Below are 25,863 nucleotides of genomic sequence, written 5' to 3' on the forward strand. Positions count from 1 at the left end.
AATAAATTGCTCAGCCCTAAACTGAAGCGAATGAAAAACCCCAGAAGTTCAACGTGTTAAGAAGCACTTTCTGTGTGAAGAGATCTCTAGTTAGAATTTCTTCACCCTTACTTTCTACTCAACTTTTCAACCGCGCCCGACCGATCCGGATTAGCCAGCCACACTGCGGAACACCAGGTCAACCCAGCGGGCAATCACCAGGATAACAGCTTTGTCCTCTGCTACAGCTTCTTTTGAGCAGGCTGGCCAAGCTCAACTGCAATTTGCTTAGCAACTCACCTGCCGTGCTGGCTACTGCTCTGGAAGGAACCGAAATTCTGCCTCCTCTAAAGGAAGTGACACTTAAAACAGTGCTAGAGCCCAGGCAGTGCGCCCTTCTAATTCCCCCAAAGTATTGGAGTCCTTTGGTTCATTTCAACTCACTCTTCAGGGTTCCAGGAATATTAAATTCCCAGAAATGTAAGGAAAAAAAGTAAAAAAAAAAAAATCAGGGAACTGGGTGGAGACAAAACACTTAAAAGAATAAACCACCGGAGGGAAACTTGCCACCTGAGTTATCACAGATCTGAGTTAGCTGTTATGCCAAGCCCCAAGGCAAGCAGGATGGGCAACAGACACGTGCTTTAGAGGCAGTCAGAGCTCATCTTGCCCCTTTCTGAGCTGGAAGTATGAGGGGGAGAAACTGGCGATACTTAGGAGAAAAGCAGAGTGGTTGCAGGGACCACAAGGCAGAAGCTGGTGCTACTGGTGTGTGAGCAGGGGAAACGCAATAGCCACGGGTCTGATGGTTCTGCTGGTAGGGAACACCTCGGCTAAGCACAGGAGCGGCTCAGACCAGCTGAGAGCCGTTATTCAACCTCAGGGTTCACGCTTTGACCACCACCAGGTACTTTAAATTAGTGCATCTTCCTCGGAAGGGCAGCTGTGGAGTAACTGGCCCCTTGGAATTTTCAAGTTGCTTTACAAGTCAAAGTCTTGGACCATGCTACATAGCCTGATGTTGTAGTACTGACCTTCTCCTCATCCATTTCAGTCTCTGAAATTCAGGAGCCAAGAGGAAACCAAAGAGTTCAGAAGATAAAGGATTTTTTGGGGGAGGTAAATGTACATCCTACGAAAGATCTCACGGACACAATCTGCGTGTGTAATGTATGGAAAATCGCTTTATCCTGCCTTCACGCCCCCACCAGAGGAAAGGAAAAAACTGTCTTTTCCTCTTTTAAAATGTTACCAGCAACACACTCTGCTTACACAACGTGCGCTCAGAACAAATTAAAATAAAATCTGCTCCCTACAAACCAGAGACACAAATTTCTGTGCACATTTAAGTATCCAAAAAAAAAAAAAGTCACGCTGAAAGCTGAGGGCTCTGCTCCCCTGGGATGGCAATTATTCAGCACAGGCTTGTGCAGAACACCTTGGTCCTTGCCTCCAGAAGCACCACAAAGCCACCACACGACTTGCTCGAGCACCGGAGAGCACGAAGCTCATTCTTAGCCCGTAGCACTGATGCCCAGAGTACACAAAGCAGCTCCGAAGTAAGTTTGCCTCCCTCCCTGATGAAAAGCATTCAACAAAAGCATCTCAGTTGCATAACACCTGTTTTTCTGGGTCACTCCTGCTAACACGCACCTTTGTATGCATAGTTTAGAAATCTTTAATTGTGAAGCACATGTAAATTTGTATAATTAGCATAAAATCATATGATTTTACCGAGCAGTTGCAAAATCGGTTGCTCATGTCTTTCGCTTTCCGCCCCGCTGGTTACAGCTGTCAGGCAGGCAGCGCTGCTGAGCATAATGGAACAGGGGCTCTGCGAGATTGTGAAATCTCCCTCGTGAAGAGACACTCCAAGCTGGGCTGGTGGAGGTCCTGAGCCACCTGCTCTAACCAGACACGGTGTGAGCAGAAGGACAGACCAGGTGGTCTTTGGGGGTCCCTTCCAACCTACATTATTCTATGATAACCAAAATTCTCCTGTCAGACACCAAGCAAGCGACCCCCCAAATTTCTCTAGTGACTAGGTACAGCTCCTTCCTTCATATACCAACACTTAAACAGCTCCCAGGAGAACGAAGGGCCAATGTGATCAGCTACGTTTGTCAACATAACCAGTTGACCACACCAGCTGCCGCTGGTAGCAGATCCACCGCCGGGAGTTTGGGTTTCATTCTGCCCCACACTCGCCCGTGGGTGGGCGCTTGCTGCAGCATGGGTGTAGTGGTGGTTGGAGCAGTTTTCACTTCTGCCAAGCACTCAGGGGGAACAAAGCTGGGATCTACAGCTGAAATAACTGAGTGTTACTGGCATTCAAACAACGTGGAATTGCAACAAAAAAACCAAGCAAAAAACGTGTGCAAGTGTAATGAAAAGCAAAGCCAGTTCTGCTGATCACAGAACTTACAGAGAAGCAATCTCCAAGACAAACTTGGTTCAAAATTTCCATCTATAAATACAACCAATCCCACCTGCCGTTCTTCCTCGAGACGTATTCTCTCCTCTTCTTTCCGCCTTTCCTCCTCTCTTTTTGACTCAAGTTTTTTCCGTTCTTCTCGCTCTGCCTCTTCAGCCTAAAAAAAAACCCAACAACCATTGTGCAAGCCAAGCCTTACTCTTCCTGAGTATACATTTTGTCATTTCATATTGTGATACCATGGGGGGGTTTCATACCATCATCCTAGATCCATGTTCAGAAAGAAACAGTGGAAAGAATAAGAATAAAAAGTCATTATCCTTTAACTCATCACCTTCAGCATATTTAACATTACTATAAGCTTAGAAATGACCCTTCTCACTCATTATCTGTATCTCAACCAGGGTTTAAGCTCGGTGAATGCATATGAGCTTATTACTATAGTGATATTAAGTAATATTGTGTCATGGCATTCCATTTCTCCTCACTTAAAATTTCGTTAGAACGGCCTCTAAGGAGAGGGAAAGAAAAGGAGAGGGGAAAATAAACTCTGTAAACCCAAGCACATTCAAATTGATCATTAACCTGGGCAAAATCTCTTAAAGAAAAAGCTGTACTGGTCTCTTCAAATCATTTTATTATTTGTTTTTAAACCAAACGTAGCAAAGAGACTGTTGCAAAATGGGGAAAAAATACAAAGGGCGTTCACTTTATCGGTTAGAGATTTTTTTTAAAGTTGTTCTTCAGTCCCTTCACTACACTTGAATTTGAAAATCTATTAAGAGAACAAGTAGAAGACATTCAAATGGAGGATTTGTGGCTTTGAATGTTTCAGAGAAAAAGACCTAACCAAGGAATTTATCTCTCTACATGGGAAAATAAAAATCAGCATGTTTTAAAACGAAACAAAAGATTCCTCACTCCACCAACCGATGCTTATCTAACTTCATTCAACTTTGCTCAAATTTTCCACAAAAAGAGGCTAATTAAACAGAATGAATATGGAAAGTAATGACAAAATGGTTAAAGCACCGTGTTAGAAAAGGATCATAATGGAAGTTTATATATAACATAATAAGTTCATTACCTACCTACAGGGCATACCACTAGCGTGTAAAGCAGAAACTGGATTTAACCCTCAGGTGACATGAAAATTCTCAAGATGGGATGTCACTGGCTTTGTCTGGACCCTCTACACGTTGGAAATGTCAGCAGTTTCATAAACCCTGCCTTTTGGCAAAAGGTGTGAAGCGCACCACGCACTCCAACCTCCGTTACACAACGGCCGGGTTAAGTTTTATCTACTACTCGCAACCCACGTTCCAAGTGACAGAACCACACAGAGTTTGCAAACCCAAATGTAGAACAACTGAAGGGAACGAGCGCGTAACTTGCTGCCCTCCACTTCAGAAAGTAAGTTGCAGAAAGCCTGTCGCTTCCCTGCACCACGTCAGGCAAACCTGGAGAAACGCAACAGGTTTTAAACAAGGACTTTTGCACCCAGATTTAAGAAAGAGGGGCTGCAAAGCTGCGGCGTGTTCGCTCTGTGTACTCAGTCTCTGTTGAAGGGCCAAACTTCAACCCAAATCTCACTGGGCCATATACTTCAGGGGATTACAGGGTCTGCTTTTCATCTCCCCACTCCATAAAAACAATAAACGGGGCTAAACACAGATAAATCCGCACAAAGCTTCTGCGCTCTGAGAGCACCTGGAACCCTACTCGAGCTGCCCACGGTTTTGGTCGCAGACCCAGCGTTACAACAACGCTGCGTGGGCTTGAGTGCGTTCTGCAGGGGAGACAGGGCTGACATTAAGCTGCGAGGCGGTGGGAAGAGCCAGCCCAGAGCATTCCGGAGTCGAACTCCTCTCTCCTCCCCACGAGAACGCTGGAGAACCGAACGGAAAGAAAACGGCCCTCTCGGGATACGACATAAAAAGCTGAATTTACATTTTTAAAACAAAAACACTGTAGTGATGACACTGCCTTTGCCTTTCCGAGGTGTCTGTCACCACCAGTTCTTTGCTGCTATTCAGGCTCTGCTCTGGGCTCTATACGTGGCAGGAAATGCTTACCTCTCTCTGGGCTTTTCTGGCTTGTTTCTCTTCTAATTTCCTCTGCTTCTTTGCTCCAATTTTCCCAGACACCTGAAATTCTGGCACCTCCTCAGCATCCTCTTCCTCTGCAACATTGTGTAAAAGAGTAAACAAATTTGAAATCGTCTGTGAACTGTATCCCTTCGAGAAACTTCACTGCTTCCTAGGAAAGCAGCAGCAGATGAAAAGGAGACACACATACATTTCAGACAAGACCTATTAGACGGAAAAATGCAAAAAAAAAAAAAAAATCACACGGGACTGCCAAAGCCACAGAGTAGAAGTAACAAGGCAAACACACACTCCAGTGAAGCTAGAGGTAAAAATTCACTTGATCTTTTTGAAGGAAGGCTTTTTCATAAATATTTCCTGCTTTCCCCAATTAAAAGCTATGCTTTCTGTTGGACACAAAACGTGCTAATGGCTGTCATTATATAACTGCTCAACACCCACCTGCAGAGACTTTCTTCCCAGTTACCTTCCAGCTTAGCACAACAGACATCCATTCAAAAAGCGGAATTCAGAGGCATGCCACTCATCCACTAGTTCTAGCCTGATATAACCAACCTTTAAAGGGAGGATGAGGGGAAAAACAAACAAAAAAAATCCCTGCAATGCAAATGTTGGGTTTGACTGCAACAAAACTACACGTAAAGAGCTCCCTGTTGTTTGGCAAGTGGTTGTTTATAAAGATGATTTCTGCAACTGTGAAATGGGAAAGCCTCCGTGCTCAAATGATGTGCAAATGCATTACATTTCTGCTCGCCCAGGGGCTGAGTAAGAGTAAAAAGCTTTTAAAGACTGCCATTTCCTCCCTGCCCACGGCTCATGAACATTTGGCCACTTTATTTGCTAGTCTAAATGAGTCCTTGATCCTACAACACAAGTACTGTGGATTGACCTCGACACTCAAAGAAAAGTCACTCCCTCCATGAAACACTACACAATATACCGAGATTCACGTGTCTGAATCAGATGGCAGAATCCAAAATGAAAGATCTCTATCACATGGATCCCTTTTTTGGGTAAAGTCATTTATACTTTGAGCATTCACAGTGCTGTTATGCTTGATGCCGACTTCAGATCCCCACGTGGGAAGCGCGCTGCCAGCTCCTGCTATCTTCCCGAAACGCAGCGTTTATTTAGGGAGGGAGAAGAGGAAGAGTGTGAAGGGGAAGCTCTTCCTCAGTTAACTTTTAGCCCTCATCATTGGGGGGGAAAAAAAAACCCCAGTTCCCCACTCACACAACCCCTGAGCCCTTTGTTTAAGGCCTAACAAGAAGAAAGAGCCCATTGTGTTGGAAAACCCGTTTCACGGGAGCCTGCAGCTGCCGTACCTGGGGCTGACTGTACCGCGGCAGCCACCAGAGGCGGTTTGGCAGGGCTGGTGCCAGGGTTTTCCGGGGGGAGCTCTCTCCAGAGCACCTCATCCCCTTTTTTTCAGAACCCAGAGAGCTGCTATTGAAGGAGTATATGGATGAACGAGACTCAGCCTTTTTTTTATATGTAGAATTTAGGTTTGAAACACTCTTGTTTTACTAATTCCAATACAGGGTATGGTGCTATGGTTAAGCCACCGAGACACATCATCAGAAACAAATGTAATTGAGAGCTGTGTAGGTGGCTCTCAAATAACTTAGCTGTTTTCAGGATATGGAAGTGAATATGAGGCAGGCTTGCTGAATTGGGCTTCAGAGAATTACTGGTAGCTGATTCCTGAGATGATCAAAAGGGTTCCCCCTTCCTGCACCACAAACGAGAGCAACAGGGGACACTCAGACTTGACACAGTTGCTTCTACAATTTTGCTGAAGCTTAAAATAGCTCTATTTATATTTTAAATATCGGGCCAAGGGGGGTTCCAAACACGATGGGTGAGCAACCCAGCATTAGCAGTTACTACTCCAAAATTAACAGTTCCATACTGGTATCATTCTTTAGAAAACTATTTCTGGAAAACACCACAAGTATAAAGCACCCTCTACGACACTACTCAATCCGAGGCTCCGAGTGCTTCTCAGATCTCATCTATATTAAGAGTACCTGAGCCACAGGTTAGGCAGAAGTCTAGAAAGGCTTTTAAAGCCTTTTTCCAGTCCTGGATCAAACAGGCCTTTGTTCAGCAGCATTTGCTTTCCTCCCGTTTGAAGCATCTGCTGTGATCCCCTAAGTACCCACTTCCTCCAAGCTTTTTGCAGCGCATGGGCTCACATCCCACAAAAGCCAGAGACAGGGCTGCAGAAGCAGACCATGATTCAGCAGAGCCTGAAAGGTCAACAATGCACTAAACCTGGGTGCAATTAATAGGTGCTAAACAAACCTGAACACGCTGACAAGAACACAAGCACACGGTAAAAGGATTTGCTGAATCAATTGGTTATTAGAGCAGAATAGCTCCACGAAAAGCAGAGTGGATGCTGCACACAGTCAGTGAGGTTTGGGGTTTTTTATTTAAATAAAGCAGCTATCGTTTCAGCAGCTTTGTGCACTTGAAGCTGGAAACGGATTTCTGTTTGCCGGCGGATCTCCTGTGGTGGTCTGCATAGTTTATCTGATGTCTCAAAACATGGCAGTTCTGCAACGTACAGAGGGTTGGGGCAGGAAAGGGAGAGTAGTTTAGTGCTCCAAACTTTGACACGAGCGATTTCTGAGCAGTGACCTTCCCTAACTGCCCACGGTACCGCAGGACGTGGAAGTCCCATTCCCACTTCAGGATATGGGGCTGATAAAGAACACCAAACCTCGAGACGCACAGGACCCTCTTCACCTGAACTGCTTGGCTGTGATGCGAGGGGACTGCTTTCAACCACAGCCACGACCCTACCAACACGTTCTGGTCCATGTTTACAAAGCCCAATGTAACTAGACCACCACCTCCAGAGGGTGCGAAGCCTCCCCACCAGCTTCCAGCTCTAGGAGGCAGAGAGCACAAACAGTCTGGCTTACCGGGACGCTTTCAGACCACTTTACCCATCCTGCTTCACGCAAACATGGGTTTTACTCAGCCAGCCAGCTGAGAGGCAGCTCCAGGGAACCTTTTCCTTAAGGATTTGAACATATTGAGAAGCAGGACAACAGGAAAGAGTTAACAGCCACGCAGGTCTTTGAATGTCTTAAAATGTACAGGCTATTTTTTAAAAATACTTCCCAATACCATTAAGAAAATGTGCTGGAATGGTGATGTTCTCTATCAGGACAGGAATTTACCACTGGAAAGGAATCGGTCCACCATATGGAAAGGCGTGGGCATTCATGAGTAACACGGGCTGTGGTACAGCCATAACAATTTTTAATATATGTATTTTTTAAAAATTTGGTAGATATCCAGTTTGGGAACTGAACGAGACACTGGCTTATTAATCTGAAGCCACAAAACCAGCCGACACTTAGGCCAGAAAAAGGGCAGCAAACAAAGGGCATCAGCCCTTTTGAGCAGAAGTCAAATGACTTGGAAGTTTTTTCTCGAATCAAGCCATATGGCATAACCGAGAAACCACACACCTACCTCTTCCACACACCATCTGCGCCTGAAATGTCTCAAGGGCAGACACACATTTGTGGACGCTCTGACAACACTAAAGTCACTTTCTAGATGAATAGTAGCAAGTCAAAATTAACTTTGGTTAGGATATTAGTATTCAAAGTTTAAGTGTACTAGAAAGGTTTTCCTACTGATTAAGCACTAAAATTATTTCAACTACTACACCAACTAATATAGGTCTATTGCCAGCTGTTTCACAAGAACAGCTCAGGACCACATCAGCGTTTCTATGTTTATAAAATTTCCAGATCTTTCGGCACACCAGAGCACAGGGAGATGCAATGCTACACACAAGGCAGAGCCTGCTCAGAATAAGTGCTTCTTATTTTGGAAAATTTCAGCACAAACCTATTCTTCACTTTAAGTTACGCACAGTATCCATCACCGAATGGGGATAAAAAATTATAAGTATTTTTTTGTCTTACTTTCCCCCAAAACTAGCAGAAAACACTCGCACAAGGTTTTTTTTATTAGATGCAAGATTTGAATGCTGGACTTAGATGCTACACAAAGCAATAATGGGCATTTTAGAATGCCCAAATATTATATTTTTTTTAAACTTCTAAGACCTCTTTTTGCTTGTTTTGTGCTTTCTCCCTCAGTCGTGATTAACACTTATAAAGGAAAACATGAGATTCTGATCTCCAAGTCTTGCCAAGCAAAAGAGGACAGGAACTTATGATTCAATTTATGTTGGAACCGTTAACTTCTTGTTATCATTTTTTATTTTACAAGCCAGAGCACTCAGACTGTCAAAAACTGTTCACTTTATCGTTACTGATTCTGCATAAGGAAAGTCAATTTAACCCAGTGTTCACTGTACTGCGCTCAGATATACAGAGCTAAAAGCTCAGAGAAACGGCACGCAGATGGTGGGATATTTAACCTTTTGGAGTTACACGCTGCTGCCAAAAGTGGAGAGCCTGTAGTTTGTTCCAGTTGGGAATGAAAGCAGTTGACAAAACCAGATTATTTCTTTGATGCAGCCCTTACTTTCTGTTTGTTAAGATAAAAAATATCCAAATGTAACAATCCCCACGAAATCCCGTTTTTTGGCAACAACTTTTGCAACAAGTCCGAGAACTCATTTGTTTGTAGGATGTGGAGGTGAGCACCTTTCAAAATTAAAACCCTTGAAAGTATTCCCTGGAAATCTACTGGGCTGCTTAGGCTCTCCTGGCACGTCCTTCTCTCTTGTCTCGTTCCTTTCTCTGCCTAGCTCAGGCTCACCTACCAAAGCCGCCTACCCAGAGGGTTGCCCAGTGGTCTTTGTTTTGCTCGGTGGTTTGGAGATGGCTATCATTTCTTAGAGAAGGCTGTTTCTTTGTAACTACTCTGAAGCACAGTGTCGTGACACCCACCAGTTTCAGCCAACAAAAATGCCACGGGCTCAAATCAACAGCAGCAAGTTTTGGTCCAAGACACCGCTCCAAGTGACAGAAAACCTGGACTGCAAAACCCGTGTCCTACTCACCGACTGCTGAACCACCCTGGAAAAGGCGCTTTGCCTGTGCACGCCTCTGCCTGCCCCCAAACTCTGCGCCGTGCGCCAAGGCAGGTGGGTTTTCCCACTGCATGTTCCTGCATGTACTGTCGGAAATAACGTGTAACAGCCCTTCAAGCAAACAGACATTTCCCTCCGATCACCCTCCTCATTTTTACCGCAGCAGGATCAAGGCGACTCCACTCGTCCTAAGTTCATCCCCACAAGTTTCTTGTCACTTGATAGGAAATTACAGTACGCAAACTTTTAGGGACACATCAGATCGGCTGGGTCACTTTCTGCTCCAAGCAGCAAAAAACGCAGCGCCGAGAGGTGCACCTGCCTCACGGCAGAGCTCTTTGCAGCGTTCAAGGCACACCGAGCAGCTTTTTCCAACTTGAGGCTTGGACGACTGCTTTTTCTGCACATGACCAGCAACTAAATCAAAGCTCTCAACAAAACATCGTCACGTATACCCAAAGGTGACCAAAGTCCATGTGGATGCACTCAGAGCCAGCCAAAAAAAAAGAAAAAGAAAAAAGAAAGAAAAAGAGTCCAAGACATCCTGCTTAGTCAATAAATAAATGGGATGTGGAATTGGAAAATAGCTAATGCTATTTATTCACACTGCTCCATGCCCCCAACAACCCTCGACCCAGCTCCAATTTATCCCCTTTTCCCCGCTTCCTTCCACTGCTTAGTTTGGCCTCCCCTGCCCTAAATGATTAATGCCTGAAATCCACACACATTTATGCCTCGCAGTGAGTTTATTTTCATCTTGGCTGTAGCTAGTCCCCACAAAGCCACTTCTGTCTGGGTTCAATTTAAATTAAGATACGACAGAGCCAATTAAGTCTGCGAGCTGGGATATCAGAAGCAACCTAACCACATGAATACAGAACTCTCCTTCCAGACTCATTTTCCACGGGGAAAGGCACAGGCATCCCGCTACAATGTGCGGAGCAGATGTCCTCCGAGGCACACAGACTCCAGCAGCAGCCGCCTAGATTGCACTGGGCTGCATGAAAGACAGTAGTGTTATGACTAGAATTAAGTTGGGCCAATACAAGCCAACCAAACCCCCTTTTTCTAAAGCCAGCCTGGAAGTCACGCTGGCGGAACACAGCTCAGGGGTCTCAGTCATTTTGAGAATTGTCACCAGTGAAAAATCATCTCCCCAGCAATCTTTGGCCATCAGAGGATATTAATAGATGTTGATCTTCTCATAACAGATGACCTCCTTTGAGTGCTCAACTAACCACTGAAAACCATTACTCAGGCAAAGCGAGGCAGCGCAGGCAGCCGGCTGGCGGGCCTGCCCCCGCAGCACAGCGCGGCCCACACGGAACCCATGAATAAGGAACCTACGCAGGCCCTGGGGGTTGCAATTCTGGTAGGAAAGTCGAGGCATTTAGCGCTTCGCCGTTTTATTTTCTTTCTGTGACAATCTGCAGGTAATTTAGGCGTCTTACCACCAAGCTAAAGGAAGAATTATAACCTGGTTTAGCTCCACCGGCAACGGCTGCGGATTTGAGCATTCGAAACAATCATTTACTCTCCTTGTCTGTGTTAAACGACTCCTTATCCAGACTTGCAAGTAAATAAGGTTAAGATTTCAACTACAGACAATTAAAAGTTATCAAGGTTCTGATCCTGCTGCCACAATTCGTTTTGCTTCCCCCCGCCCCCATCATTACGCTGCGAGAGATCTGAGCGCTGGCACGACACCACAACTTAGCACAGGCAGCAGACACCGTGGGCCACTATTTTACCCTCGAAGCTTTCTTTCTCATTCTGGAATTGAAATCTGATTGTTAGATGGAAAACAGAAAACCCTCATGTTAACCACAACTCCAAAGCCTGCGAGTGTTGCTTCGAGACCATTTCCTAGAGTCAGCAGAACTGGCTCCCAACAGGCAGAATACTTTGGTGATAACAGCAGTTCCTCCCTGGCTCCACTTCTGCGTCTGTCAGGCTAACGCAGACACGGCCAGGGCATCCTCACACCCTTCCTGAGTCCAACACTAGAAATCTTGCAGGGATGGGTTGGTGTTACGCCTGCACTGACCTCTGGCAGAAGTCCTGGTGACACAGAGCAGGACCAGGTAGCTTTGCCCAAAGCTAAACACAGGCCCAGGGTGGAAATTCCACACACAGAACCGAAACTTACTACTAAGACATTTCAACAAATTTAACAGTATTTTAACAATGAAAAAAAAGAATCCACTTCAGTTGCAGATGTTCAGAAGCCTCCTAAAGCAACAAGAACGTTTACAAGTCAAGACTGAAGAAACCAGACTGGCTTGTTCTCAGTCGTTCCGTCTACATTGCCAAACAACTTGGCTCTTCAGGCCCGGGTGCCCCAACTGGTCCTGCACTGTCTGGGACCGTACATCACTGCATACATTCTGGGCTCTCTTTCCATGTGAGTAAACCAATTTTTATAACACAAACCTCTGCTGTGGGGATAACTTGCTGCAACAGGTTCCAAGGGAGGCGGCAACGAGACAAAACTGTCCTCTATTGCAGCGATACAGAGGAAACGCACACGGCCCCTGCCCAACGGAGACAAATCCAAGAATGATTCCAGGCCTGTGCTATATGCCCACAGAGGGGGCTTGAAAACGTGTAACACAGCCTTTTCTAGGTGGAAAACCACCCCAAACCCCACACTAATACAGTAGCTCAGGGCCAGCCTAAGGGCTTTGGTGCTTTGTCCCCTTTGTAAGGGCAGCAGTGCTCAGGCACTTGGGAAGACCATCCCAGAACACGCATAAAAACCCGCACAGAAGCGCGAAACAGAAGCAAAGAGCAAGAAGTTGTTTCAATTTGAAAAAAAAACCCAAATAAATTTCAAATGTAATTTCAAAGAAAACTCCAAGCAAGAGCCGCAGCGCTTGCATCTGATGTACAGCAAGCTGCAAAAGAATTATTTATAAATCCCAACGACAGAGATTCTTCTATTGCTAAAGTGACAAAGTAAGATAAACCATTTAATTTGACAGCTTCACTGTCGGCCTCTGGCACTCAAACTTTTGATGTCTGGAGTTTAAGGAGAAAGATTTTTAGATTTTTAGATTTCATTTTCTTCCCAGGATGTTATCACATGAAAAGAAATAAACAAAGTTGAAAAGTTCAGACTTGTCAATTTTCCATTTGTGAAACCGTCGAGCATAATTAGCTCGAAAAGCACGTTTACCTGCCAACGTGAGCGCGAGAGGCGTTCTACAAACTGCAACTCGCCCCTCATGGAGGCATCACACGGACGGGTGCTCACGGTTTCTCACCTACTGCACACCAAAGAGACACCCGGATCTTCACTGCAAACTCCAGTGAAGCAAAGACCACTTTGCTCAATACTTGAGCAGAAACCCTCAACACCTAACCCACAAGCTAAAAGTCAGGTGAATCATGGCGATACCATCTCTTGAGCATTAAGATAATAATGTGTGAAGTTTCACCAGAAAAGGGAGCGAGGCTTACAGGGTGTAGAAGGATGTTGTTTATCACCATAGTCTTGCCTAGAACCACACCACAGAAGTATGGCTATTCACGGTAGGTCCAGCAGAGGAACAGAGGATTCGTTGTCAACAACCTGCTGGCAGTAAGACAAAATGCTGCTGTGGCCATCTCCGGCTCATCGGCTTCCTTCTGATCAGCACCTCGATGGCTTCTTGGAAAGAAAACTCCAGATTTTGCGGAGATAACGTGGGGGAATTAATGATTCGCAAGAAACCAGTATTTTACTACAGCTTGTTATTCTAGTGCAAGGCGCGGATTCTGTTTACCCCAATTCAACCTGCATGGCTAAGGAGGAAATACAAAAGGCAGCTTCTAGGAAGCAAGTGAAGACTACCTTGTGATGCACTGTTGGCACAAGAAGCTGCCAGAAGCCACCACAGGAGGAGGCAGACACTTCAGTTAAAGGTAAGCGGTACCTAGAGGTAAGCGATGATGTACGGAGAGCAGCTGGACAGTCAAACGGATTACTGCAAATAATCCACAGGCAGCAAAACTGAAACCCTTCCTTCAGCAGCCAACCACACCCCTTCACCAACCTTAACCTCCGTTGTTAAGGTCCGTTTCAACGTTTGCAAGCGGAACTGAACGAAATGTTACCTTCCAGCCAGTCTTCTGCCTGCTGTGCTCTCCTCTGGGCCATCAGCCGGCTCCCCATGTTCCGCCGGCGCCTTGGCATCCCATCTCCCCGCTCTTCCGCGGGGGGCCGAGGCCTGGCCACCGCTGCCGCCGCCGCCACATTTTGCTGGTGTTCCTCATCAGCTGCAAAAGGGACACACAACTGGTGAGAGATTTGCTGCGCTTGCCCTTTCGCCACTCAACTGTTGCCATCGGAAGCGCGACGCCAGCTTTCCCAGCGTGAGGATCCTTCCCCACCCTCGCGTGGTTTTTTTTCCTGCGTGGCAGGAGCGAGGTGCAAGGTGCTCTCCCACGATTAAGCGGGATCATGCACTGGAACCTTCTGATTTGTGCAGAGGGCTGTGTGCCACGGAAATTTGACCCTGACAGCAGTCTCGTTTGCAACAGCTTATAGATCAGTGTAAAGAAAAAGGCATCGCTACGTGCTGCTAACGTTATTTGATCCGACAGAGCCCCCACAAAAAACCCCCAAATCACCACCAAAGACACACACCTCCCCCCTAAACGCTCAAAAAATATTCTTTTGCAATCTAAACTGATAATCTGTTTTTCCCTTCTACCAGAAAAAGATTCCACATTGTCTCCCAGTGACCAAAAGGACCCAGAAGTACTTTTTTTTCCCCTCCTAAAGTACTCCCATTTTTATTTTTATTTTGTAATTGTGTAACTTAGAAGTAGATTCATCAGAATTCAAACCTCAGAGCACGCACATTTCAGAGTGGAATATGTAAATCGTTATACCTGGAACAAAGCCTGAATAGCAAGTAAGGATTACACATTACAGCCCTTATACATACGGGGTAACCTCACTCTACCACGCTGACTTAAACTGCAGGTCTCAACACACACATGCTGGGGAAGGCAGGACACCAAAGGTCACTGCAGCTCTCTCCACCATCCTCTCTGCATACACTTCAGTTACTAATTAAGATCTGACAAATGAGGAATATCACAACAGAGGAGCAGCTGGGAGACAGTATGGGAGGAACCGACTGACCGCTGGGCTCGTTTCAGGAGGTCTCTGTAGAAAACCCTCCACCAGTTTTTTCTTTGAGACCTCCACGATCCTGTTGCTACCAACTATGGTAGTCATATAGCCAAAACAATCAGACAATGGTAAATTATCATCATCCTTGATACCTGCTTTGCATATTCTGTTGATAAGCCTAACTGATATTTGTGTACTTGTTACTTGCTCAGTCCTCCAAACTACTAGGCCTTAATTCAGGCAAATAGTCAAACGGTCTCATGGAAAGCTGCAGAACTACTCCTTTACTTAAACTCAGGATATGATTTTTTTTGTCCTTTGCTGGATCATATTGTGCCCCAGCAGCAGCACAAAATGCCTTCCACACTCTGCCAAGTCTCCAGCATCCTCGGATCCAAACAATGCCTTCCTAAAAAAAAAAAACCCCGACTATTAGCATATCTGTGATCAGAAAATAAGATTCATTATGACTACATCAAAGGTGTGCTCGCAGCTCACCTCAACTAGCTTCAAAGCAGCTAACTTTGGGCCTGATAACAAAACAGCTGCAGCAGCGCCGAGCTCAGCACAGGCTGCAAAGCAGAGTAATCTGGGGGAGCGTTTGGCCAGCAAAGCCACGAGCAGGTCAGGATCGCTGCAACAGCGGCAGCAGTCGCCAGCTCCAGCCCTCACCCGCACCGTGACATTTCGAACTGAGTCACTGCACGATCACGCTGCTGTCACCCTCTTGCTCTCCTCTGCTCCTCTTCTCTGTGGACCAAAACAGGTCTATGATAAATTACAGACCGTAGGCTCCAGGGATCCGATGGTTTCACTTCAAGGCCTGCCCAGCCTTATTTATAGCATGATCGTGGTTATTTTGGATGCTGCAGAACACGCTATGGGGCAGCATTATGCTGCAAAGGCAGAGCAGCAGGTCACTTCTCGGGATGCTACTGAACGCCAGAAAGGCTTAGTCTGCAAAAAGACTTTGTATACAAACGCCATCTTTCTCTGCAGAAGTTCTCGAGACACGCTGCAATGCAAACCTTGGCATCCCTTCACCCGAAAGCCTCCGTGTGCGTGCGTGTGTGTCTCGGTAACTCCCAAAGGTGGGCCTGCACAGCGCACCCGCCGTGCGGTTCTAGCGCTCATTCATGCGGGGGCTTGTTTTTGGTTCCCGTTGTCCTGCGAAACAGAGACTGTTTTGCATTTTGTGAAAGAGGAATCTATTTATAAGCCACGTATTCATTTCAAACCGAGGTGCTTAACCCTCACAGGGACAAACGTGTGAACCAAGCTATGCTCTTTTCTCCATTTAATCCTTTACAAGAGACAAGGTAATTCCTCAAAGCTGCCCAGCGTTAACAGGGCTCAGAAAGCACTAAAAACCCCACCAAACCCGACTCGTATCACGGTCAAACACACAAGGCAGTTGTTGGACGATACTTGTCAGATCCCCAAAGGTTCAGGCTAACAACTGAAGACACCTACACGCTATGGATTGGCATTTAGTAGGAAAAGATACGCCTTAACACAGCTTTTTTTCTCCCCCCACTCCCCATAGCTTCTGTTTGTGAGGCGTTCAGCTGGACAGTCACTTGAAAAATGGGAATGTTAGTCCCTGCGTTTCTTCCCATTCTTTGTGAGGGGGAGGAGAAGGGAAGAATTGACTCTGCCTGTAACACACTTCTACCTGGCTGGTTCTTCAGAGGTCAACAGTTTGTCTACGTGGCTCAAGACACATCGTTTGTTGCAGTACCTCCAAAGTTAGGTGTGCTCAACTCTCCCTCTGAACTCAAAGCTCCACAGATCAACTAAAGCTGCACACAGAGGGGTGTGACTGGGGGTTTCAAAGAATACAGAGAATACGCTTAAAAACCCTCTTGCTCTCATTCCTGGAACTGGATTGACCGTCAGATTTGAGATCAATTTTCCCCAGGGTCTGGCCTGGTGGGTTTTTTCACCTCCTCCTGCAGCGCAGGGTGTGGTTTGGCCACTGCACTTAGCTGAAAACATCTCTTCACTCTCCTGGAGCTGCAGAGGTCTCAGACAGAAGCGGCACCTCAGGGTAGCCAGTTCAGGCAGAGATTTGTCACACAAGGACTAATTAGACTTGATATCCAGCCATCTGAGTGAAACGCAACGACCAACATCGTACAGGCGAGACAAGCGATCCACAAGCTGCTCGATGGTTTGCAGAAGGGCAGGCCAGAAGATACTAATTAGGTAAAGCCCTCAAATTAACAGGCAATACACAGAAAAAAATGAAAGAGATGCCTGGAAAATGGACACGGCTCGAAAGCTGGGTTTAGTTTGGATATTAAGCTGTAGGTTCTCCGGTTTCTGACTCAGCCTTCCAGAAAGCCGACGCCACCTCGTTGCTGGGGACAGCAGGTTTTAGCGCCGTGCTGAGACAGCAGCTCTGCCTCTGCGTTTTCAGGAACATCAGCCCAGTGCAGAGGCAGCGACCGAGCTTATTTCATCTGACTTGTCAGCCAGCGCACAGCAGCGACTGCGAGACTCTGGTTGTACCGCCAGAGCTCCTTCCCAAAGGGAAACAGAGCCCAACTCCGCTCTGAAAGCGGAGCTCCCTCCTAAACTGGATGTGAAGCACGACTGTTTGATCATTACAAAGAAGACTACGGGAACTTTCAGAGCCCAGACTTCTTAGGACCTAATTTTATATCCCCCAGGTAGAAATCTGCTCCTTTATAAAGCTCTGCAAACTTCCACTCGCTCACAGCAAAGCCATTTTTTCCGGAGAAGCGATCCTTTGCCCATCACAGCACGTTCTTGGCAGTTGTTATCCCGGGGAAGCAAGCCCATCGGGGTAACACCCGGGCTGGCAAAGTTTCGTGGCAGCCCAGCGAGACCCAGCTACCAGTCTGCGAGCTCCCTCGTCCCACACCCACGCGGAGAGAGCTCCACCTACTGCACCCTCACCCCTCAGTGGCACTTCCCACCACGCTGGCAGCGTCTAGCACCTTCCGCCTTCGTGTTCACCTGTGAGATTCGACAAGAAAAGAGATTCAAAATGCAACGGCTGGAAGGGCGCTGGGCTTCCCTGGGGAGGTACTTTTGCCTGGCACAGCTCATCGCATCAGGGCTCGTGCACAGATGTGCCAACCACGTCCAGAAGCCGACAATGCTGTGGGTTTGGGTTTTGTTTTTTTTTTCTATTCTCAGCATAACAAGCGCAGGCATGATCTTGCTGGCAACACTGAGCTGCTCCAAATGACCTTTCAGAGGAAACAGCAAGTTCCAGGATTTACCTCTTGTGAACCTTAGCTCCCCTCATTATTTCGAACGTTTTTAAAAGGGCAATTCCCCAAAAGAGAGCATCAAGGGAAGCTGCTGCCCCAATCCCCCAACGTTAACAAGAAAAAAGGTGACAGCTACCAACCAGTTCTCTAGGTTAACCCCCTGGTTTCCAACGCTTTCCCTGTGACAACACAGATTTACTAGCAGCATTGTAGCAGCTTCCATTTTCCACACAAGAAAAAGGAACAGGAAAGCAAATTCCTGTTTAAGACCAAATTTTGCAGATATTAAATACACCACAGCCCCAGCGATTCTGAAAAATAATTTCTGCTGTGTAAGGAGAACAATGTCATCCCCACAATCTGAAATCCTGTAAAGGACTTTATAATGACAGACAGAAGCATATTAAGGTAGAAACGATCTTAAAACCACAATTAAAAAAAAAAAAAAAAAGCAAGACCAATCTGGAAGTGTCAAAAAGATGCCACCAAAAAAGGTTTCAAAACGATTAAATTACCCTAAATGTAAACTTTAACCAAGCTGCTGAAAACCAGTATTAAAGCTTTTTGAGAATTCAGGTTATTTAAAACAAATGTTTGGGCTTCAATTTCTTTAGAACCTTGTACACCTAAAAAGAAAAGAAAAGAAAAATAAAACCTCCCAAGCCCCACAGCCCCTGATTTACCCAAGTCATCATTAAACTCAAGCTCAGGAAATAATGTATTTCCAGTAGCCTTGTTTCTCCGGGACATGCATCACTCACTCTTACCAAAAGCTCAGCTCTAAGTCACTAGGAATCTAATGAAATTTCACCAGTTTCCAAGCTGTTGAGAACGATTTAGACCAGCCTATACAAGGAAAGGTGTGAGAGAAACACGCTGGAAAATGTAATTATTAAAAGCAAAAGCTGCTTTTAACACAAAGTCCTTCCCAGCATACACTCTTGGCATGACTGTGTTCATACTAGAGGTGTTTTAGTTATTTTTCTCTTAAAAAGATTACCAAAGCTACTCCCCCCCCCCTCAAAAGAAAACAAAACAAAACACCCCAACCCCCAAAACACTCCAAATCCTGGAACCTGGGGGTGCTGTATTGACAAAGGCTTCACTGTTTGTCCTGAATTTGAGATTTTGCAGCTAAACAACCTCCCTCCTTCCACTCAGAAAACACAACGAGGCTGGTAAGCTCACAGCCACACCTGACTTCTCGCCCCAACACTCAGCTCGCACCCACACAAGGTTGCTTCCACCACGGCTTCACGCTGCCCCGGTGGCCTCGGCAGGTTTGTGGTTGGATTCAATGATCTTAAAGGTCTTTTCCAACTTCAGTGATTCCCTGATTCTAACTGCTGGCCAGGCAATAAACCCCTCGCCATTGGAGGCGGGACTGGAAGTGCTGCATCATCTGCCCGCTCCTAGGACGGGACCGCACAACACCGCACCTACACCCGGCGTGGCCAGCGAGCCCTCGAGTCAGGCGAGGTGGAAAAGGTGCAGAAATGGGGCAATTTCTGTGAAATGCGGGAAACACGAAGGCTGTTAGGGGCCGGTGAGGGGCCGGCCCGCCTGTCAGGTCTCCTGGCTGAGCGGGACACTAACGGGCCGCTGCCCGGGGCCTGCCGGGGGTGAGCACCCACCGGTCAGCCGGGCCGGGCCGCCACCTCTCGCAGCGGATTTCACTCCCCCTTTGCAGGAGGAGCTTTGGGGACACCTTCTTCCCCCCCCCTCCCCCCCCCCCCCCCGCAGCCCGAGAGCGGGAACCCAGCCAGACTTTCAACCCCACGGCCAACCCGCTGCCCCTCACCCTGCGACCGCCACGGGCCCGGGCCCCGGCCAGCAGCAGCAGGCCTCGCCGCCGCCCGGGCTTCCCACCCCGGGGGCAGGACACCAGGGATCCCGGCGGAACCACCGGGTAGACCCGACCCTCCTCCGCCGCCATGGCGGCTCCCCCGCCCCGCCAGCGGACCCCGTTGAAAGCAGGGGCGGGCCCGCCTCAGCGCGCCCCACCGGAACGGGGCGGAGAGCGGCACCGGGGGGGGGGGGGGCGGGAAAAGCTCAGCCGGGCCATGACCCACCTGCCCTCGCTTGGCCACGGAGGCGGGTGGCGAAGAAGAGGAGGACGGCGAGGAGCAGGGCGGCGGCGGCCAGGAGCGCCGCGTCCATCCTCCGGGCCTCCCGCAGCGCCGGCCCGGCCCCGCCCACACCGGCCTCACCGGGAGGGGGGGGTGGGAGGGGGGGGGCGGTACTTGGTACATCCCACCCCGCCTCACCGCAAGGCCCCCGAGCGCGGGCTGACCTCACGCTGCCTGAAGCGAGGCGGCGCTAAGGAGAACGCGGCGGCGCCCGGCCGGCGCGGCGGAGGGCAGCCCGCTGAGGGGAGGAGGGGCCTGGGGGCGAGGCGCGGCCAGCGCCGGCCCCGGGGCGGTGGGTGAGGGAGGCGGCGGGGCCCGGGCGGGACGGTGCTGCGCTCGGGAGGGGAGTTGAAAGGAGGAATTAAAAACTATGAGGCGAAAGTAGCCGGGAGCGCGGCGTCGGTGGGCCTGGCCCTCAGCAGCGCGGCGGGGTGGGCGTCCGTGCGTGCAGCAGGTCGGCCCACGCGTGGGGCTGTCAGGAGCGGTGTCCCTCAGGGCTCGGTGTTGGGATGTGTCCTGTTTAACACCTTTATTGATGATCTGGGCGAGGGGATCGAGTGCTCCCTCAGTGAGTTTGCAGATGACACGAAATTGGATGGGAATGTTGATCTGCTGGAGGGCAGGAAGGCTCTGCAGAGGGACCTGGACAGGCTGGATCGATGGGCTGAGGCCAATGCCATGAGGGTCACCAAGGGCAAGTGCCGGGTCCTGCCCTTGGGTCACACCAACCCCAGCAGCGCTACAGGCTGGGGAGGAGCGGCTGGAAAGTGCCCGGCGGGAAAGGCCCTGGGGGTGCTGGTCGGCAGCCGGCTGGACACGAGCCGGCAGTGTGCCCAGGTGGGCAAGAAGGCCAACAGCCTCCTGGCCTGTGTCAGCCATGGGGTGGCCAGCAGGAGCAGGGAGGGGATCGTGCCCCTGGACTGGGCACTGGTGAGGCCGCCCCTCGAATGGTGGGTGCAGTTTTGGGCCCCTCACCGCAAGAAGGACATGGAGGGGCTGGAGCGTGTCCAGAGAAGGGCAATGAAGCTGGTGAAGGGTCTGGAGAACAGGTCTGTGAGGAGTGGCTGAGGGAACTGGGGGTGTTCAGTCTGGAGAAGAGGAGGCTGAGGGGAGACCTCATCGCTCTCTGCAACTGCCTGACAGGAGGTTGTGGTGAGATGGGGGTCGGTCTCTTCTCCCCAATGACAAGTGACAGGACAAGAGGAAATGGCCTCAAGCTGCACCAGGGGAGGTTTAGATTGGACATTAGGAAAAATTTCTTTACCAAAAGAGTGGTCAAGCACTGGAACAGGCTGCCCAGGGGAGTGGTGGAGTCACCATCCCTGGGGGTGTTCAAAAAAGGTGTTGACGTAGCGCTTGTGCACATGGTTTAGTGAGCATGGTGGTGTTAGGTAGCCAGTTGGATCTGATGATCTCAGAGGTCTATTCCAGCCTGATGATTTTGTGATTCTATGTCCTCACCCATGACCCTGCTCCTGAGTACGTGCAGCGGGTCCAGCCCAGGCAGGCCGTGCTCAGCATGCCGGCTGTTGGCCCTGCCAGTGAAGCTTAAGTTACACCTATGAGTGATCTGTAGCTTCGGGCTTTAAGTCAGCGTCACGTAGGTGTGGAATCAAGCTGAAGCTGCCTGGCTCCGCAGCACGTCTCGCAGCTGAAGAAAGGACGTTCTCGAACCCCTATCAATTGTTTCTCAGGCCTGTAGCGAAGGTCTAATTGGCTTTCTAACCTTTTATCTGTTGTTTCAACATTTGTCAGAAGACAGCTAAACCTTGAAATGACATCGTAAATAATGTCAGTAACTAATCACTTCAAGGCCTCTGAATAATTCAAAACACGGACTTAGCTGTAGAAAGGAGGTGCCTCCAGGAGCATCTGTGTCTTCTTCAGGAATTTGGCAAGCAGCTAATCAGTGGATTGCTGTCCTGAAATGACTCAATACCTTGAAAGGATAATGTGAGGGAGAGGATTCTGCTGCCCAGGACCACCAGGGACCACCGAAAACTCCTGGGCATGCGCAGAAGGGACTGCTGACTTGGCAAAATACAGCGCTCGTGACCGGATGAGAATAATTGGGTGTAGTGATGAATTTCTAATTAGATAGGTAGAAACCTGAGCATTTGTGTGTATAAATGACTGACAAAGGTGGCTGAGGGTGTGCTACCTTTGTGGTGAAATACCCCCAGCACCTGGGCCCGAAAAAAGCAATATCTCTAAACTTTGATAGTTTTGAGAGTCTTTATTTCAGGTGACAACACGGCCTGAACCAAAGCAAGTTTGCCCCTGACAAAATCAGAGAGACTGACCCTGACCTGACTGAAAGCTGTCTCACACAAGGAAGTGGCTTAATTTGGTAAAAAATGAGGGAAACCAAGGTGATCTGTTTAAAAATCGGTTTTGCATTGGTCTATGCAGAGCCAGTGGGGTGGGTGTAGACTGGTTATTGCTCTGAGCTAGTGCTGGGCTCCAGCCAAATGGAGGATGTGCCTCCTGTCACTTCCCCCTACGGGTAGCAGGGCTCCGTGGCTGTGCCATGGGTCACAGCAGGGAACTGATTTATTATTATTTTTTTTTTTAATTTTTTTTGGTGGCTTTGTGGACAAAAAGGTGCTGCAGGAACTTGCAGCTGGGGGTGGAGAACAAAATCCCCCCCCTGCTTTGGATGGTCGCCTACTGTTAGAGCTGAAACCATTTATCAGACTCTGCCTCAGTCCTTGTTTGACTGAGGAGGAAAGTATTTTAGTTTTTACTCGTCTTGACTGGCTTCGTGGTTGTAAGGTTCTGACTGATCTAGCCCTTGCTTCGGAGATCCCTTTAGTGTGGCCGTTTAAAGCGCACTTTGTGGTTGGGGGAAATGTTTTAATGAATTGAAAATTCAAGTTAGAGACTGTTGGACATCTAGACGTGCTCAAAACAAGTGTTTTAGCTAATTAGTCATTACCGGGGACAGCACAGCGGCCTGTGCACATACCGTCATGGGCTTAGAGCTGTCTGCCACAGAAAAAAAACAAGTTTCCACTAAGAAATCTGCTAAGTCTTAACGATGTAGAACCAGCCACACAGTGGCAAGTTCCCCACAAGGAACTGAACCACAGACTGGATGTTTTATTATTGTATTTTAATAAACATTCTTCAAATCTCATTTTGGAAATCAGTGACTGCCCCTTTGTTCATGCTCTGCTCAAACTGTGTTGTCCTGTGGTCTGTTTCGGTCTTACCAGGTGAGTCTGGTACTCACTGGGTGGCCAGAAGGGACGTGGTACCTTGAGGCACAAGGGGAATTGCACCTACGCACAATTAGATAAAATTCTGAACTGAAGCTTTGCTGGTGGTTAACTTCGGGGAACGGTTATTTTCTATCATGGGTAATGGTCAGGATCATGTGTAAAAGCTGAGTGACAAATGCCTGGGTTTTCCTTCCCTGTCTTTGCCTGCAAATTTGAAAAATGGTGAGTCTTTAATGCGACTTAAACCTGAAGTTGTTGGTTATTTTACCTGTAGGATATTTCACTTCTTAAAATCCATTCTGATTAGAGAACACACTACACTTCCCAAGAAATACTGTGTGCTCCAGCATTGTAGCCCTGTAATCAAGCCCTGTAACACTGCTGAGAAGATGGTAAATGGGCACAGGCCAAGCGATAGCAGCCGGGGCTCTGCCCTGCGCCGAAGGAGTGGGACGTGGCGGGGTGTTCTCACAAACCCGGCTGGGCTTAACCGCGGTGTGACTCGGTCCGAGGCGCTCTGGGTGCCCGAGTCCTGGAGCCACGCACGGGTGCGCAGCAAGCAAAGCTCGAAAGACCCGCCCAGAAAGAAGCGTTATTACAGAAATATTCCTTTTTTTTTTTTTTATTGTAGTTTGCTGAACTCTGTAGCAGCGGCTGCAGGAGGTGCGGAGTGGGCGCCTCCCGGATCCTGTTTCCTCATCAGCCAGCTGATGACCTTGCCCTGCAGCCAGCACGTAACTTGTGCCGGTGATACGTGTTTTATTGGCTTGCACGGCCTTTGATAAGGAGGTAATGATACCGATGTGATGTCATCCGCTCCTCTCTGGGCTGCAGCGGTGGCAGAGGAGGTGCTGCCTGTAGGTGTCACCGTTATGCCACGTAGAAACGGGGCTTAGAACTACGGATGAACGACAGCGCATCCCATGGCCACTTCGGTTTGGTTACGGCACCGGGCTCTTCTTCAGGAACGTTTTACATCCCTTGGGTTGGATTTCTCAGATGCCCTTTTATATTTTTCCTAGTTTAGATCTGGAAAAATCCCTTCGGTTTCTTTAATAACCGTGTAGATTTGAGAGGATTTTGAGGTTTCTACTGAGACTCTAGGAAAATGCAGGTGAAGGCTGTGCTGAGCTGTGGGAGTTAACTGAGGTAAGCGACCGCTGTTGGAGCATGACTCGTCCCCCTCGGTCTTGCAAATACCACGCTATGGTGGGATCATGGTAATCCGGAATTTTCAAACCTATCCGATTTCCTCAGGCAGCCTGATCCCAATGCAGGCAGTTGGGGGGGGGGGGCAGGGGGAACCACGTGGGTTTTCAAATTATCCTTTATTTTGATGAGAGGTCAGACAGCACTTTCTCCCCTGAAATGCCTCACTTTGTATCGAACCTACACACAATTCCTCACACAGGAATTATATACACTTTGTGAGCGATCATCACTTCTTTCTAACAGCAACGAGAGTTAATCCCGCTGGCAGCGCCGTCCCAGAGTGTTTGTGTCAGGAAGCGTAGGGTGGCGTCATGTATTGATGTCCGGGAACAAGACTCTTTTAAGTAGAAGCAATTCAGCTTCATCCATGCTAATAAACTAAGTGCATCCAGGAACTAAATGTATCCTGGGCCCGGTGGCCAACTGGCACAAAATGCCCTCTTCCACGCTTGTCAACTCCCTCGCCTTCGTGCCGAGCGTGGCTGGATGCAAACTGCCTCCTGGGAGTTGTTCTTGGACTGTTCTGTGCGTTGAACCGTGCCTGGGAATTATCTAGGAAAATGCAAATTGGTACCCAAATTTATGCAGGGGAACTTCCTAACAATTTTCTCTCGTGGATGGTTACTTCCCAGTGCCTGGGCGTGCCGGAATTTACAGTGTGGATGTAACCTTTGTGTAACAAAATACGTTTACAGGGAGAAATAATACAAGCACTGCCTGCTGACTCCCTCCCACTTGGATATGGACCTCTGGTGTTCTTCCAAATACTCATCTATAAACATGCTGATGAACGGAAGCGTTTCTGGATCCACTCCTTTGTGCCAGTGGGCACTAAAGGTCGGCAGCACCTTCCAGGAAGCAGTCGGTGGATTGCAGGATCAGCCCCTGGGAGGTGGCTGAAGCAACGTGCCGGAGTTGAAGAGCTGCGGGTGTATTTTATAGTTGCAGGGCAATAAACTGGTAACCCTACACGTGGGGTGAACTCCACCCAGGACCTTGGTGCACCGTGTGGTAGCTCAGCACCTCCCCAAAACCTCTAAAGAACCTTGTGAGACCTGTCTTGGTCTGTTGAGACCCCGATGCTTTGTTCTCACTTGGGTTGCTTGTTTTAAGAGAAATAACATGGTTTGTTGTTGCTTGAGATAACTTGCAAATTTACCTTAAACAGAGAAATTTGAATAAAAGTAACAGGCATATTCAATCAAAATAGAGTCTTGGTGCTTGAAAACAAAACTGCAAAATTAAGGCATGCATGAAAAAAGATGAAAACAGAGGAAAATTAGGTTCTGCTTGCGTGGGTCCCTGAAGTTTTTAATGCAAAGGGGACAATTTGTCAGGGCTCTACCTCAAGAGCAGAACTGCAGCCCTGGATTTC

General features: G+C 48.1%; 1 protein-coding gene across 1 annotated transcript in view; it reads right to left on the reverse strand.

Annotated features, from left to right (window-relative positions):
* The window catches only part of DDRGK1 (DDRGK domain containing 1), a 38,784-nt gene extending 18,701 nt beyond the window's left edge, over positions 1-20,083 (reverse strand). The window contains exons 1-4 of the mRNA XM_086464262.1: positions 19,996-20,083; positions 13,652-13,813; positions 4,489-4,595; positions 2,469-2,570 (exon numbers count right to left, since the gene is read on the reverse strand). Coding sequence (XP_086320388.1) covers positions 2,469-2,570; positions 4,489-4,595; positions 13,652-13,813; positions 19,996-20,083 — 459 coding nt within the window. The remainder of the gene's footprint in view (positions 1-2,468; positions 2,571-4,488; positions 4,596-13,651; positions 13,814-19,995) is intronic.
* Positions 20,084-25,863: the final 5,780 nt, after the last annotated feature.

Source organism: Leptosomus discolor, chromosome 4 (genome assembly GCF_034619465.1).
Source record: "Leptosomus discolor isolate bLepDis1 chromosome 4, bLepDis1.hap2, whole genome shotgun sequence".
NCBI lineage: Eukaryota > Metazoa > Chordata > Aves > Leptosomiformes > Leptosomidae > Leptosomus > Leptosomus discolor.